Raw genomic sequence first — 18015 nt, forward strand, 5'->3', positions numbered from 1 at the left:
TCAAGATACATCATATCTGAGATGCTACTGAAGTTGGGTCTGAGTTTTTGTCTTTCATGAACTAGGTGTGAAATCCACACACAACACTAAATACCTGAGCCAGAAGGGGTCCTGCAGTTGATTGCATCTGAATCCCTTGGTTTTCATACAAGGACTCAGACCTGGATAGACTTGTTCAAGTTGAAAAGCAAATAAAAGATGAGGCTGGAAGCCAGGATCCCTAACATTTGGACCATGAGGAGCTGGCACAGTGCATTGAGAACACTGCCCAGGGACTCCATAACACACCCAATATGGTGTTGGGGCTGTCCAGGGGAAATAGAAAACAGGTGCTTCCCATCACTGCCACCACCACTACCACCCCTCTGGTCTCATGTCCACATTGCACAGTCAGGACTATTCAGGGACTTTGTAGTTAATGCACTTGAAGAAAAAGCTGAATGTGAAGCTCTTTACCAAGAAATTGGACATTGTGGTTCTATAGACCTCTCTCATACAAGTATCTGTGGTGTTTCTAGTATGATCCATCATCCAGCTTTTTGCCATGATGGATATCAGCCATTTCTAGAGACTGGCTGGCTGGTGAGGCCCAGGCAGGGGATTTTCCAGGCCAAGATCCAGTGCCCACCACCTGGTCCCTATGGATGGGAATTAGAACTCTGCCTTCTTGGTGAGGCCAGGGATGGAAGCAAGGCAGAAGGGCCATGAGAGTGGGGTGCATCCCTCTGACTCCCTAAGGACTTAGATGATAGCATGGTTTGCTTTTTCAAGAAGCTAGTCACAGCTTGGAGTCCCTGGGTGGTGCAAAGGTTAAGGCGCTCAGCTGCTAATCAAGAGGTGGTGATGGTGGTAGTGGTGGTGTGCCATCAATTCAATTCTGACTCACAGTGATCCTATAGGACAGAGTAGAATTGCTCCATATGGTTTCCTAGACCATACTGCTATAGTGTACACAAAAATGGCAATGATTGTGAGGATAGTACAGGACTAGGCAATATATTGTTCTGTTGTACATAGTGTCACTATGAGTCAGAACTGACTCAGTGGCACCTAACAACAACAACAACAACAAAAAAAAAATCTTAATGGGAGCAGATTGCCAGTTCTTTTCTCCCTCAGAGGAACTGGTGGGTTTGATCCACTCACTTTGTATTTTGCAGCCATGTGTTTAACGATTACACCACCAGAAATCCTAACCTAAGTGCTAGAGGTTCAGATTCACCCAGAGACATCTCATATGAAAGGCCTGGCAATTTGCTTCCAGAAAATCAGCTATTAAAAATTCTAAGGCATACAATTCTACTCTGACACATATGGGGTCACCATAAGTCAGGGGCAACTCGAAAATAACTGATTAACTAGTTGGTCTCAGCTGGGGTATAACTGCAAAGTGAATTTGTTAGAAAAGTAAAACAAGATTTGTATTCCAAAGGTTATATATCCCTCTCCCTACAGGAAGCATCCAGGATTTGTGGGGCCCAAAGCATACATAATTGAAGATACTTTAAAAATAAGTAAATAAATAAATAAAAAGAATTAAAAATTAGGTAAAAAATGTATTTGGTAGAATAAAATATATTTTGTAGAAAAAAAATTACAACAAATGACATTTTAAAAATAATAAATATAATAAAGATACAAAATTTATTTAAAAATATAATTTATAACTAACTGCCTAACACATCTATGTAACACCTTTTATATTCTATGTTTTTTTGACTGGATTGAGTTTTAGTTGTCTCTTCATTTGATGATAATTTTGTAATAGTATTTTCTATATGTAGAAAAAAAGGTAGGTAATTTAGCCCCTCCTCTAGGTTCACACTCATTAATAATAATGTCATGTACATTTTTAGAGTCCTTGCCAACTTTGGAAGGGGAAGCTAGGATGGAAGAAGGAGTGGTCTTCCCTGCTTGTGACTAAAATATCTTTCACAAATTGTACAAAACATAAGGCATTGTGGACATATTGCTTAGTTTCTCTAGGGTCTTGAAAAAATCTGTTCTGAGTGGGCCCTGAGCATCTGTGGCCTTACTCACATAGTTCAGGTGTCACAGCTTAGAGCCATGATGTATGTACAGCCACTTCTCCATGTGCAGTGTGTCATCTGTATTGAAATGTTATGTGATGTGTCCTTTGTTTCATCACATAAAGTATTTTACATTGGCTATACTCTAAAAATGCCATGTTGTACAAAAGAAGAAACAAAAATCTTACTGTTTTCTTTGTGTTTAGTTTCTAGGTAAATAATTTTTATCTTTTGCTAAAAGCCCTTGAAAATCTTACAGAGCCAAGAGCAGGTTCAAGATGGTCTTTAAAAAGAGATGCTTGATAGAAATATGGTGAAACTTTTTTCTTCTAGTATTAAAATACAACTAATATTGAGGTTATTTACCTATATATGAGTTTTGGAAAAATGATTTTGACACACAATTTCTTTTATTTTTAATTTAATAATCTAACAAAGATCGTTTTACTGAGTCAGCATTCTGATAAGGATATACTCATCTCTTAGTTAAAACATGCATCTTCAGTTACAAAATATTTCACAAATAACATATGTATGTAATGTAAAATAATACTAGAAATTAAAATTGTTTCTCAATTTCATTAAATTCCTACTTTAAAACTAAAAAAGGAAAATGAAAGAGAGATTGATTGATGGTTGCTCTCCAAATAGCTGAACTAATGTTAAAAAAAAAGTGGTAATATCTCAGATTTCTCAAAGGATTCATCAAATTAATAAATTACCAATACCATTTCGATGCAATTTCTACCATCTAATCTTCTGAGACGTATGCTGTATAAAAAAAGAGGGTACCACAATAATTGTTCATTTAACAAAATATCTATACATTTAGCCAGACATGTGCCAGGCCTTGTGTTAGGAGCTGTTGTTGTTGTTAGATGCTGTTGAGTCAGCTCCAACTCATAGTGACCTTTTGTACCAAAGAATGAAACACTGCCTGCTCCTGTGCCATCTTCACAATTTTTTGCTATACTTGATCCCATCATTGCAGCCACTGTGTCAATCAATCTTATTGAGGGTCTTCTTTTTCACTGACCTCTATATTACCAAGCATGGCATCCTTCTTCAGAGAATGGTCCCTTCTGACAACATGACCAAAGTCTCACCCTCACTGCCATCGAGTTGAATCCTACTCATAGCGATCCCTCCTTGTGTGTCTGAGGCAGAATCACAACAGAAGTAAATTGCTGAATCTTTCTTCTGAGGAGTGGCTGGTGGGTTTGAACTGCCAGTCTCTGGCCATTCTCGCTTCCAAGGAGCATTCTGACTGCACTTCTTCAGTGACAAATTGGTTCATTCTTCTAGCAGTCCATGATATTTTCAGTATTCTTTGCCAAAACCATAATTCAAAGGCATCAATCTTTTTTTTTTTTTTTCAATCTTCCTTACTCATTGTCCAGATTTCACATGCATATGAGGTAATTGAAAATACTATGGTTTGGGTTAGGTGTACCTTATTCTTCAAAGTGACATCTTTGCTTCTTAACACTTTAAAAAGATCTTTTTGCAGCAGATTTGCCCAGTGCAATACAATGTCTGATTTCTTGACTGCTGCTTCCATGGGTGTTGATTGTGGATCCGAGTGAAATGAAATCACTGACAACTTCAATCTTTTCTCCATTTTTCATAGTGTTGCTTATTGGTCCAGTTGTGAGGATTTTCATCTTCTTTATGTTGAGGTATAATCCATACTGAAACTAGTCTTTGATCTTTATCAGTAAGTGCTTCAAGTCATTTTCACTTTCAGCAGGCAAGGTTGTGTCATTTGCATGTCTCAGGTTATAAATGAGTCTTCCTCCAATCCTGGTGCTGCACTCTTCTTCATATAGTCTAGCTTCTCAGATTATTTGCTCAGCATACACATTGAATAAGCATGGTGAAAGGACATAATCCTGATACACACCCTTACTGATGTTAAACCATGCAGTATCCCCTTGTTCTCTTTGAACAAGGTCTTGGTCTATGTCCAGGTTCCTCATGAGCACAATTAAGTGTGTGATCCCTTAGGAGGTCAAGGGGGAGATGATATTAGATTCAAAAAGACATATTGAAAAGGGTATGCCATATGACAATACAGGTAGTCCCTGACTTACAATGGGGTTCCATTCCAAAGACTCCATCATAAGTCAGTTCTAACATAAGTCAATTATATCTTTTTTTAAAAATTTTCATTATTATTACCTTTTATTACTAGTATCTTTATAAATGTGATTTTTGAACATCTGCAAGTGAACATCTTAGTATAGTAACATTAGCAAATTAGGCACCACAACATTGTATGTAGTACATATCACCAACAATAACATGTATAGGAAAAAAAAAAAGATGGTCTTAAGTGTGGTTCACTATAACTTGAATATATTGTAAATCAGGGACTACCTGTATGTCAGTCTTCATCATAGTGTCATGACATTCCAGCATCACACTCCAGCTTATAGACTTAGTAACATTTGTGACTAATATTCTCGTTAGTTATATGTAATATGTTGTTAAACCAATTGCAAAAAGAGCAGGGAGGAGGCATCTTTTCACCTCCTCTTACTACACGAGAGGAAGACAGACTCACCATCAGCAGCCCAAGGCCTATTCCTATAAGCCTGATGTTAAACTATGCAGTATCCCCTTGTTCTCTTTGAACAACAGCCTCTTGGTCTATGTCCAAGTTCCTAATGAGGACAATTAAGTATGTGACCCCTCCAGTGCTGCCACTCTCCAGCCCTCTTCCAACCTTGACACCAACTGTCCCTCCCATGGCACCCACCACCTCTTTGCTGGGTTTGATAATTCACTGCAGTGTCCACACAGAACCCACAGAGTATGGGGCTTATTAAGGAAACAACAGGCTACAATTAAAGTTCAGGAACTTGCTCAGGATAGAGTTCCTTGATCAGGACAGTGTCCCCTCTGCTGTGCCCTTAGACACGCCTGTCTGTCTCTTGGCTCTCAGCCTGGCCTCTGCCTCTGTGGGCCAGGTAAGCCTGCTGCTCTGTCCCTTGCCTCTTTGTTCCACTCCCACCATCTCTCAACTGGGTGTCTCTCTTAGCTGGATGTCTCTCTCAGCTGGGTGTTTCTTTCAGCCAGGCATCTCTCCCAGTCAGTTATGAGATTCCCTCTCTGCTTCTAGGAGGGCACATTTTAAGCCTGGCAGAGTGGCAAAACTAACCAATCCCAATATCAGAGTTCTACACACCTGAGAAAGAGCTATCTTTCCCAGAAGATTACTTTGTGATGCTCCAACAGAAATACCCCAGGTGAATGACTTTAACAATCAGGAGTTTAAAAGCAGCTACTCAGTTCCTCAAGGCAAATTCCACTATGGAGTTAATTGCCAGTCTTATTATAGGAATAACTACTACCAACTGCACAGCCAAGTTGACACATATTTTCATGGTCCCACCCAGTAATCTGGTGGGAATTACAAAGACTATGGCTAAAGAAGCCATACCATGCAACTCACTACACTGTACCAGTCCATTATTTCTTTTTTTTCCATCAATAACTCTTGCTAGGAATTCTATTAATTTGTTTTAAAATCTTCCTAAGCATTTTGAGAGACTCCTATTGCTTGCTAATTTTTGTGATTTATTCTTTATTTGTTTAAACATTTCATACATTGTTATTTTAAATTTGGCTTTTTCAGTACTAAAAGTTTTTAGAGATTTAAATCAATCAATGTCTCTTTCTCACCCTCTTGCTCTTTCCCTTCTTTGCTCCCTCCTTCTCTCCCTCTTCCTTCCATTTCCGCCTTCCTTTTCTCCCTCCTCTTTCTTTTCCTCTCTCCCTTGCCCCCATGTCTTTCTCTACTTCTTTACTCCTTCCTTCCTTCCCTCTCTCTTCCTCATCCTCTTTCTCCAACCCATATTTCTTTTTGTTTTTGGTAATCTTTTTGAATTTGTATATGATTGAAAGTCCTATGTGGAAATCTTGAATGTCTTACATTAGGAGTTTTTCCTTCAGATTTAAAGAGGTTTCCTTCTCTACAGGTTAACAGATTTAGTAAAAACTAAATCTGTTAACCTGCTTCCTCCAAGAAGATCATTGGGAAAAAAATATGTTAAGGCTTTCATGAACAAGGAGTCCTTGGGTGGTACAAATGGTTAACACACTCAAGGACTAACCAAAAAGTCCATTCCGAGGAGACTCTATAGAACCAGACAATCTACTTCTGAAAAATCAGCCATTGAAAACCCCATGAAGCACAGTTCTACTTTTATACCAGTGGGGTCACTATGAGTCAGAATTGATTTGATAGCACCTGGTTACTGGATTCCTGAACAAGCAGAGGCCAGTTGACCCTGAGAGCAGAAGGTAGCAAATATAACAGCCACTGGAGGACTTGTCTTCACCCTTCCCCCCTTAGGTTGGTTTGTAGCAGAGGGACATTGGTGGGTATGCCGTGGTAGAGGAGTACTTCTGAGTGGCAGCAGAGGGGAGGAGCAACGCTTCAGCTCCCAAACCAGTTTTTCTCAAAAGTTAAATTAAAATACCCCACCCATAAACCAACTGCAGGCAGCAGATACCTCACAGTTGCTGGCCGTTAATGTCACTCAGGCTTCTGGTCTTTGCCACTTACAGATGCTGGGCCTGTGGGTTTCTCTTCTACCCTCATTTCCTGCCAGCTGCCACAGTGGTTGCTCAGGCTAAATCCATGGATGGTCACTGTTCCTGTCAGCTCTATGTCGCCATGGCCTTGACACTTCTAGGCCTTAAAGAGTGTTCCCCATTCACTGCCAGCATCTAGGGGTTTGCACTAGCTGCTGGGCTGGAGCACAGGGACTGAGGAAATCTTCCACAATTTCTGTACTCACTCTGCAGTTGGTGAATATTTAGGTTATTTACAGTTGTTAACTACCATAGAAAAAGCTGCTATAAACATCCCAGAGTACTTTCTGGGGTACACAGTACACAGATATATACCTGAGTGTAGAATTGCAGATTCACAGTGTATGTACAGTATATGTTCAGTTTTATCAGAAAATTCCAAATTGTTTACCAAAGTGGGTGAACTAATTTCCATCCACACTGACAGTGATGAGGGCTCCTGTTTCTCTCTATTCTTATCAACATTTAGTATTACTAGCCTTTTTCATGTTTTCCAGTCTGATTTTCTTTCTTTCTCTGATTTTATTTGCATTTCTCTGCAAAGAGATCATTTGCACCATCTCTTCCTTTCTCCTTGGGCCATCTTTGATCCTCTCAATTTAACAAGAAGATGGCAATCAACATCCAAGACAAGATGGAGTTGTAGAGATTGGACTCAGAGAACAGAATTTAAGTTCCATATATTATAGCCATGACCTTGAGGTAGTGGAGATGAAGAACTCTGAATCAATGAGAATGATATTTTGGTATGGCCTATGGACATTAATTTCATTCTCACAAAATCAATTTTACACCTACTCCCCACTTGTCAACTATGTTATCTGATATTTCATGTGTATGATAACAGTAAAAAAAAAAAAAAAAAAACTACTTATATCACCTTACTGCCATGTGAGGATTCAAGTTGTGAGTGAGAGAGTGCTTTCCCCCCCGAACCCCAAGTCCTCAATCCTTCCCATCCCCTCTCCCCAGTCTTGAATGCAAATAAGATTAAAAGAGGAAGAATGAAAAAAAAAAAAAAAGCCTGTTGCTGGGGATGGGGTGGAGGTGGGCATTAACTTGTACAGTGCTCCAAGGCATCAGCCTGGCTGAATCTAAGGCAGACCCACTGTTGGTTGCCACCCTGCTGTCCAAGTAGAGGTATGGCTTTGAATTGTGAGTGTGTAAGAAGGTGGCAGAGGTTCACAGGCAGGAGATGCAGCCCTCACTTCCTCCCAGACCCTGAGATCCACTGTTTGCACTTGGCATTGCTGGGACCAGCTGGTGGTAGATGAGTGGGCATTTCTGTGGAGAGCAAGAACTACGTACTTGTTGGGGTAAGGTGAGTCTCTTGCTGGCCAGTCAGCTCTGCCTATGGTTTGAAATGGCACAAGCCTACCTGCCTACCCAAAACATGGAACAGGTGGAGATGAGTTAGCTTCTGACACTGGCTGCAGGGGAGGAAGCAACCCCATCGGGCTGCCTCTGAAATGACTCCTGTAGTCTGGGAAACATTTGGTTGCTGAAGTTTCATGTAATACTGATTTTCATATACAACCTGATGTTTGGAACTTAACCATGTCAATATGTGAGGAGTGGGAATATATGCATATGAGTAAATTCTTAACATTTTGGTGTTTGTGTAGTTCTTTATATTTCTAAATTATTCTGTTTGTTTGCCACTAATGTCATAAAATAAACAAAGAAAATATAAATAGTCCCAGGTGATAAAATAGTTTCCCTCTGACTCAATACCCCTCATATAAAAGTGTTTTAGCTTCTCTGTGTGAATTAATTTGTTTATTTATTTGGGGTTTACCAGCAACTAAATGGCGTTAATCAACTATGTGACTATGAAAAGGGGAACTCACACTTCAGGGTGCTGGGGATTTGGTTGTGTGGGAGGAAGGGGCTGTTTTCATAGTGAAGAAGGTTCCAGAAGCAGCCACCTGCAGAGGACAGGAGAGTGTGGGTATGTCTCCCCACCCAGCCAGCTGCCCCAAGCAGTGGGGCATAGAAGGAACCTATCTATTGCAAAGTCAAGCATGACTTGAAAATAAATGTATCTGTAAAGCAAAGTTCAAACCTCACATACCACAATTCATCTTTCAAATCTTGGGTTTCCATTCTGAGATGAATCAGTATAGCAGAGGAAGAAAAGCATAGCCAGGTCTGGTTCCAAAGCCTGTCTTTATTAAATTTCCCACCCATAGGTATGACCTTCTGCACCCAGAAGGAGTCATTAGAAATTTTACTAAAATCCCAAAAGTCTTCTGGCATCTTGGCACATTTGAACTCTTTCTATACACAGTATCTTTGAGCCATTGCTTAGCAGTTCTGGGCCTCAGTTGCGCCACTTTAGAAAATGTGGAGGCAGATTTCCAGTAAGATGGAGGGATAGACAGACAAGCTACACAGACCCTTTTCAAAAAAGGAGAGAGAAACCAAATGACAGAGATATAGAAGATAATCCTGGAGCCCTGAGCTTTGAAAGGAAGGATACAGAAGGGGGTTAGGCACCAACTAGTGGAAAAACCTGAAGAAAAACTGTGTGTATGGAGATGGTTGGAGCTGCAGATTGTCAGTTCCTCTGATGGGACCAACAGCATAAATATTTCCAAGTGGTATTGGGACCTGAGAATTGACCTAAAGATCAGCCCTGGTCTCCAAGGGCTGCAGGGACAACTGCACTGGTGGCCTATGACTAGGAAGGGAAACAACAAGGAGGGAGACAACCAGAGCTATGGGCTTTTGATGGTCCAGAGGGCACAGCCATTTTAATTGTTTACAAGTGGCAGCCATTTGGGATATTTCAAGTGACTGAGGGCACAGCCATTTTGATTGTTTACAAGTGGTGGCCATTTTGATGTTTAAAGTGACAGAGGGCACAGCTATTTTGAATGTTAACAAGTAGTGGCCATTTTGGATATTTAATGTGACCAAGGGTGCAGCCATTTTGAATCTTTACAAGTGGAGGCCATTTTTTATTTTAATGTGACAGCATTCTCATTCAGATTCCAAGAATCTAAGAATAGTTTCTGTTTGCCAAAATGGCAGGGACATACGGGAGGCTGATAACAGAAAAGGAGACAGGTGATAAGTGTATAAGTGCTGCCAACTAGCAAATACAAGAGCACAGCACAGTACCCTGCTTACATAGATAACATACAAACAAAATAAAGAAAACAAAATTCATGGGCAAGTCACTTCAACATACAATAAACAATTAAATACAAACAAAAAAACATCACAATGCCTCAGACACAACAGAGCATCACAGTCCACAAAAAGAAGCAAGATAAAGCTGTAGAAACTAGGGATCAGGATACAGACCCAAAATACATCCCTGAGGAAGACACAACATTGGAACTCCCTGATAAGGAATTCAAAAGAATTATATTTAGGTACCTTCAATGAATTGAGAGACAGATCAAGGAATACTGACAAAATTGAGGAAAACACAGAGAAGATCCTAAAATAATCTTGAAAGACAATACAAGGACAAAATAAATGAAAAATTAGAAAAGATGCAAAATCTACACACAGAAATCCAGAAGATTAATACTAAATTTTCAGAAATAGGTGACCTATTGAGCAGGTAAAGGAGTACAGTTGAATCAATGGAAGACAGAATTAGTGAGATTGTAGGCAAATAGTTCAATATTTCTTTGGAAAGGGGTCAATCAGAAAAAAATATCAAAATGGAATGAAGAAAGCCTAAGGTTCATGTGGAATACCATCAAAAAGAATAACCTACATGTCATTGGATTCCAGAACAGAAAGAGACAAATAAAATCACAGAAAAAATTGTTGAAGATCTGTTAGAAAAGAATTTCCCTGGTATGATGAAAGATGAGAATATATCCATTCAAGAAGTACAACAAACCCCAAACAGAATAGACCCCAAAAGAAAATCACCAAGACATATTATCATTGTGTTGTTTTGTTGTTAAGTGCCATCGAGTCGCTTCCGACTCATAGCGACCCCATGCACAGCAGAACAAAACACTGCCTGATCCCATGCCAGCCCCACAATCCTTGCTATACCTGAGCCCATCATCGCAGCCACCTTGTCAATTCATCTCGTTGAAGGCCTCCCCCTCTTTCGTTTACCCTCCACCCTACCAAGCATGACATCCTTCTCCAGGGAATGGTCCCTTCTGACAACATGACCAAAATAGGTGAGACGAAGTCTGGCCATTCTTGCTTCCAAAGAGCATTCTGGCTGCACTTCCTCCAGGACAGATCTGTTAGTTCTTTTAGCAGTCCATGGTACTTTCAGCATTCTCTGCCAGCACCACAACTCTAAAGCATCAACTCTTCTTCAGTCTTCCTTATTCATTGTCCAGCTCTCACATGCATACGAGGCGATTGGAAATATCATGACTTGTGTTAGACGCACCTTGGTCCTCAAGGAGATATCCTTGCTCCTCAGCACTTGAAACAGTTCCTTCGCAGTTGACTTTCCCAATGCTACATGTCATCTAATGTCCTGACTGCTGCTTCCGTTGGCATCGATTGTAGAACCAAGCAACATGAATTCTTTGACAACCTCAATCTTCTCTCCATTTATTGTGATGCTGCTCATTGGTCCAGTTGTGAGGATTTTTGTTTTCTTTATATTGAGACGTAATCCATACTGCAGACTGTATTCTTTAACCTTCATCAGTAGGTGCCTTAAGTCATCCTCACTTTCAGCAAGCCAAGTTGTATCGTCTGCATATCTCAGGTTGTTAATGATTCTTCCTCCAATCCTGATACCACATTTTTCTTCATATAGTCCAGCTTCTCGGATTATTTGCTCAGCATATAGATTGAATAAGTATGGAGAAAGAATACAACCCTGACACACTCCCTTCTTGATTTTAAACCATGTAGTGTCCCCTTGTTCTGTTCGAACGACAGCCTCCTAGTCAAGGTACAGATTCCTCATGAGTACAATCAAGTGCTCGGGAATTCCCTTTCTTCTCAATGTTATCCATAATTTGTCATGATCCACACAATCAAATGCCTTTGCATAGTCAATAAAACACAAGTAAACATCTTTCTGGTATTGATATTATCATTAGACTCACCAAAACCAAAGACAAAGAAAGCATCCTAAAAGCAGCATGGGGAAAAAAAAAAAAAAAAAAAGTTAACCTACAAGGGGTAACCAATAAGACTAAGCTCAGATTTCTTGGCAGAAACCAAGCAGGTGAGAAGACAATGGGATGGTACATATAAAACTCTGAAAGAGAAAATTTTCCAACCAAGAATTATATACCCAGCAAAAGTGTCCCTCAAATATGATGGCGAAATTAGATTTCCAGATAAGCAGAAATTATGGGAATTTGTTAAAATCAGACTAACCTTACAAGAGATGCTAAAGGGAGTCCTTTGAACAGAGAAGAAACAACAGCAAACAACTGATTGTTAACACACATGATGACATAACCCAGAAACCAACCCAATTATAGAAAGTATCCTATACTAGGATACTAGTATCCAAAATAAATAAGCCTACAAGATTGTAAAGATGGAACCAGAAACATGAATTGACAAATGAGGCCAAGTACAAACCAAAAAGAGAGAAAAAAAATTGTGTAGTTACAGAACTTCTAAATGGTAGGGAAGTCAAGACAACTACAAGATGGGATGGACTGTTCTAAACTTGGGAAGAAAACTATAAATCACAGGGTAACCCCAAAGAAATATGATAAACCTTCACATCAAAATGAAAAAGAGGACCAGCAAAAATATTTAGCAAATACTAAAACAATAGCAATTAAGGAAGTGATAACACAATTCATAAACAAAACAAGCTCAGCACAGAAAATTGTATGGCACAAAGAAATCAGCACCACGAAAAAGCATGCAACAAAATGACAACAACAAATTACAATAGCAAAAAGATGGCAACAGCCTACGTACCCATCAACAGAAAAATGGGTAACCAAAGTATGGTACATACACACAATGAAATACTATGCAACACTGAAGAATAATGTAGCATCAGCAAAACATTGCATAACATGGATGAACTTGGAGGACATTATGCTGAGTGAAATAAGTCAATACAGAAGGACAAATATAGTATTAGTTCATTGTTGTGGAGGGTCAAGAAAGGATTATATATATGGAAGGAAACTTTCTTTGTTTGTTGCCAGGAGTAGGAGGAGAGGGGAGGGAACATTGGAAAAAAAAAAAAAAAAGCATTGACCCATGTCACTTTAGTTTTGTGTATTTCACTGTACATAAATTATATTCCCAGAAGGAAGATTGGACAATATACTTCCATAGTAATACTGCCTTGGAAACACAAGGAGGGGTCGCTATAAGTCAGGTCCAACGCGACAGCACATAGCAACAACAACAAATTATACTTCAATAAAATGCATTTAAAAAAAATTTGGAAGCTAGGGAAGCTTTCTAGGACCTTTGTGACTCATTTTCTCATATCTAATGATACTAAGGGCTTCAGTTGCTGAAAAGGAAAAACAAGGTTGACTGTGGTGATGACAGAGGCACTAAATTGGGAGAGGTGTTGCATCCATTTTCATATCTTTGTAGCTTCCTCCTAGACAGCTGTTTCCTAAATCCTACATGCCTTGAGTAGGCCTGCTCTTACAACTCTAGAAAGCCAGAAGTACCCCCTCCTGGGTATTGTGATGTATGCATCATCTGCTTGTTATCCCAGTCTCAGCTCATTAGGATATCAGGTGGGAGGCTGTCTCAAAGATGACCTCAACCACAATGCAAACAGGAGCCTCCCAGTTCAGCCAGCATAGCTCAGCTCTCGTTTTGCTGGTTGTTCCCCTGCCCCACTGGGTGGTACAAATAATTAACATGTTTAGCTGCCAACCAAAAGGCTGGATGTTCAAGTCCCTCTAGAGGTGCCTTGGACGAAAGGTCTGGTGATTTATTTCTGAAAAATAAGCCACTGAAAATTGTATGAAGCACAGTTCTACTCTGACACACATTAAGTTGCCATAAATTGCTATCAACTCAATGGTAACTCATCTTTTTTCCTTTGCCCCATGAAGCAAGTAAGTTTCTCCTCCCCTTGACTTCACTCAACAGTATTTCCCTGAGCATCCTTGGCCACCTCAGGTCCTATCCCTGCAATGAGGACAGCATGAGGAAGGCCCTGGGGAGTGGAAGCTTTTGCTACCCTTCATCTGAGGTCAAGAAATTCCTAACTGAAATGCTCACAAAACACCACCTCACAATGTGCACTTCCCCAGGCCAGGCAAGCAACTGTGTAATCTGAGAATCTTCCACAAACTCACATCCCAGGTAGAAGGTAGAGCCGGCAAAGCTCACAGACTCCCTCTTCTCCATTTATTCGGGGATCTAAGTATGTCACTCATTCTATTTGCCCTAGGACAATGGTGTTACTGCCTTGAAGTGAACCAAGAAGAGAGGTCTTACCCCACCAACTTTACCTTTCCTGATGACCACTAGGGCTCCCAGGACCTTAACTGTGGTCCTTTCCTACGTGGGCAGGATGTCCTTGTCTCAAAATGACCAGTGGTAGCAGAACTGGAAGCTGGGCTTTCCTGGGCACATGGGGCAGAGCCTTAGCTCTGGACTCTCCATGGAGGAGAGACCAGGCAGTATCATCCACACACTCAGCTGGGGTTTCTTCTCAGACTCCTGCCCACCACGTCATCGAAGCAGTGGTGATTTGGCTGTTTCTTTTCCAGGATTCGCGCACGAGACAACAATGGGTCCTATGCCCTGTGTCTGCTGCATGAGGGGAAGGTGCTGCACTATCGCATTGACAAAGACAAAACTGGGAAACTGTCCATCCCAGATGGGAAGAAGTTTGACACACTTTGGCAGGTACACATCAAAACGTGGGGGAGGTAGCTGTCCTGATGGGATGATGAGTAGGGCATGTGGGGCTCCTTTTTTTCAAGACTTAGAGATGGAAGGAGCCTGGAGTCTGTTTGAAACACACTTCTCGGCCCTGCCCCAGACCTACTGAGTCAAGAGCTGCTTTTGCAGGTGACTTTTATGGACATTGTTGTTTGAGAAGAACTGGTCTAAGAATCAACATATTAGGTAAAGGAGCTTCCAGAATCTTCTGTGGTTTGTCCAAAGCCAGTCAGTTCTCAGCAGCATGAGGTGATGTGCATGATTCAGGGCTGTGTTCAGAAGGTGCAGAGAAATGGATTTTGGTTTTGGCTTTAAGAGACTAGAAACATTTTTTTTTCTAAGATATTCTACTAAAACCCAGAATAGCAGTTAGACAGATGCACATAAAATCAAAGCAAAGGTGATTAGAGGAGGTGGCATAGTGAGGGCCAATAAGATGGTTCTTTGATTTGTGAGATGCTGAAGAGGATATAAAATGTCAGATACCATTCTAGCTGAGTCCCTTTCTATGGAAATTAAGACCATTTAGAAGGTAAGTCATCACTTCCTGGGATTGGGCTGCAGGGAGACAAGACTCTTACATTCCTACTGTACAAAGAATTTGTCCCTGATGCAAACCCCAGACAGCTAACAGTTTGAGCACTAACAGGATGGATGCTTCTACTTTTTATTGGTCTCTAGTCAGTAAAAGTAGCTGGTCTAATTTTAAATCAGTTTCATTAGCTGACAATGAAGGAAAGGGCAATAACATTACTGAATGTGGCCTTTTAATAAAACATTCTAAAAAACTTTAGTGAGGTCACAGTCAGGGAGAAAACAGAAGACTCTGCTGCCACCTAGAGGGGAAATGGTATTGACCTTTTGTGAACAGGACATAATCAGCCTTGCCTGTACCACGCCTGGAATAAAGAAATAGCAAGGAAAGAACTTAACTCAAACTCCCTTCTTTTAACAATTACGACCATTAGACTTAATTACTTTTCAAGCTCTTAAAGTAACTACCACCTAGTGTAGTGGCAAGGCAGGAAACCAGGGAAAGGAGAGAAAAGGAAAGGGGACCAGAACAGATCGAGGAGTCAGCCACAGGTATCCAGGTGAGGAGAGGGAACCCAGGTCATGCCCCACAAGAGGCAAGGTGAGAAAGCAGGCAAAGGACAAAAGGCCAAGGGGACCGAGTCAGAGCAAGGAGTCAGCCACAGGGATCCAGGTAAAGGTGGTTGGAGAGGTTTCCAACAGCTAAGGGAGACAAACTTTTCTGTTGGTTTGTCCTACTGTGGGGACGTATTGCTATGAGTCTTGAGGCTATACCACAGTGTTTCAAACCCAGTGGGGTGCACACAGGTATCAGCCTGGCTTGCAGACTGAGACAGACTCAGAAGAAGGAAGAGCCATCCACTTCTCAAATAATTGGCCAGGGAAAACCATATGAATAGCAGAGAAACACTGTCTGATACATTACTGTGCACCTTTATGAATAGTCTGGAAACATTGTCCCATACAGAGGAGGAAGATGAGTCACTTAGGTTAGAAGGCTCTCAGAATAGGACTGGGCAAGAGCTGCATTATCAGAGTAAAACCAGCCTTACTCACATGGATAAGGTAAAGCTTTCGAGACCTCCATTTGCACCACTCAAATTGAGGAGAAACAGTGGGAAATATCCATTAATATCAGAACATGGAATGTACAGAGTGTGAATCTAGGAAAATTGGAAATTGTCAAAACTGAAATGGAATGCATAAAGATTGATATCCTAGGAATTAGTGAGCTGAAATGGACTGGTTTTGGCCATTTTGAATCAGACAACCATAAGATCTACTATGCCGGGAATGACAGTTTAAAGAGGAATGGTGTGGCATTCATCATCACAAAGGATGTTTCAAGATCTGTCCTGAAGTACAGTGCTGTCAGTGATAGGATAATATCCATATGCCTACAAGGAAGACCCAATAATACGACTGTTATTCAAATTTATGCCCCAACCACCAAAGCCAAAGATGAGGAAATTGAAGATTTTTATCAACTTCTGCAGTCTGAAATTGACCAAACATGCAATCAGGATGTGTTAATTATCACTGGTGACTGGAATGCAAAAGTTGGAAACAAAGACACATCACCGGTAGTTGGAAAATTTGGCCTTGGTGACAGAAATAATGCTGGAACTCGCATGGTAGAATTTTGCAAGACCAATGACTTGTTCATTGCAAACACCTTTTTTCAACAACACAAATGGCAGCTCTACACGTGGACTTCACCAGATGGAACACACAGGAATCAGATTGACTACATCTGTGGCAAGAGGCAGTGGAAAAGCTCAATATCTTCAGCCAAAACCAGGCCAGGATCTTATTGTGGAACAAACCATCAATGGCTCATATGCAAGTTCAACATGAAGTTAAAGACAATTAAAACAAGTCCATGAGAGCCAAAATATGATCTAGAATATATCGCTCCTGAATTTAGAGACCATCTAAAGAGTAGATTTGATGCATTGAACACCAATGACTGAAAACCAGAATAATTGTGGGATGACATCAAGAACATCATCCATGAAGAAAGCAAGAGGTCACTAAAAAGACAACAAAAGAAGAGAAGACCAAAATAGATCACAGAAGAGACTCTGAAACTTGACCTTGAGTGGAGAGAAGCTAAAGCAAATGGAAGAAATGACAAGATAAAAGAATTGAAGTGAAGATTTCAAAGAGCAGCTTGAGAAGACAAAGCCAATTAATATTATGAAATGTGCAAAGACCTGGAGTTAGAAAAGCAAAAGAGAAGAACACGCTCAGCATTTCTCAAGCTGAAAGAATTGAGGAAAAAATTTAAGCTGCAAGTTGCAATATTGAGAGATTCTATGGGCAAAATATTGAATGATGCAGGAAACACCAAAAGAAGATGGAAGGAATGAATACACAGAGTCACGGTACCGAACAGACCTGGTCGATCTTTATCCATTTCAGGAGGTGCCATATGATCTGGAACCAATGGTATTGAAGGAGGAAGTCGAAGCTGGAATGAAGGAATTGGCAAAGAACAAGGTTCCAGGAATTGGTGCAATACCTATTGAGATATTTCAACAAATGGATGCTGCACTGGAGGCACTCACTCAGTTTTGCCAAAAGATTTGGAAGACAGCTACCTGGCCAACTGACTGGAAGAGATCCATATTTGTACCCATTCAAAAGAAAAGTGATGCCACAGAATGTGGAAATTATTGAACAATATTATTAATATCACATGCAAGTAAGATCTTACTGAAGATAATTCAAAAACAGTTGCAGCAGTATATTGACAGAACTTCCATAGGTGCAAGCTGGATTCAGAAGAGGACGTGGAACAAGGGATATCATAGCTGCTGTCAGATGCGATCTTGGCTCAAGGCAAAGAATACCAGAAAGATGCTTACTTGTGTTTTATTGACTATGCAAAGGCATTTGATTGTGTGGCTCATGACAAATTATGGATAACATTGAGAAGAATGGGAATTCCCAAACACTTGATTGTACTCACGAGGAACCTGTACAATGACCAGGAGGCTGTCAT

The 18015-nt window shown here is 40.5% G+C and overlaps 1 protein-coding gene across 1 annotated transcript in view; it reads left to right on the forward strand.

Moving 5' to 3' along the window:
- Positions 1-18015, forward strand: part of SYK (spleen associated tyrosine kinase) — a 164512-nt gene that overhangs the window by 23061 nt on the left and 123436 nt on the right. The window contains exon 4 of the mRNA XM_007949072.2: positions 14300-14438. Within this exon, the coding sequence (XP_007947263.2) occupies positions 14300-14438 (139 nt within the window). The remainder of the gene's footprint in view (positions 1-14299; positions 14439-18015) is intronic.

The sequence above is a fragment of the Orycteropus afer genome, unplaced genomic scaffold, assembly GCF_000298275.1.
Source record: "Orycteropus afer afer isolate SDZICR_OR568_19922 unplaced genomic scaffold, OryAfe1.0 scaffold00236, whole genome shotgun sequence".
Taxonomy (NCBI): domain Eukaryota; kingdom Metazoa; phylum Chordata; class Mammalia; order Tubulidentata; family Orycteropodidae; genus Orycteropus; species Orycteropus afer.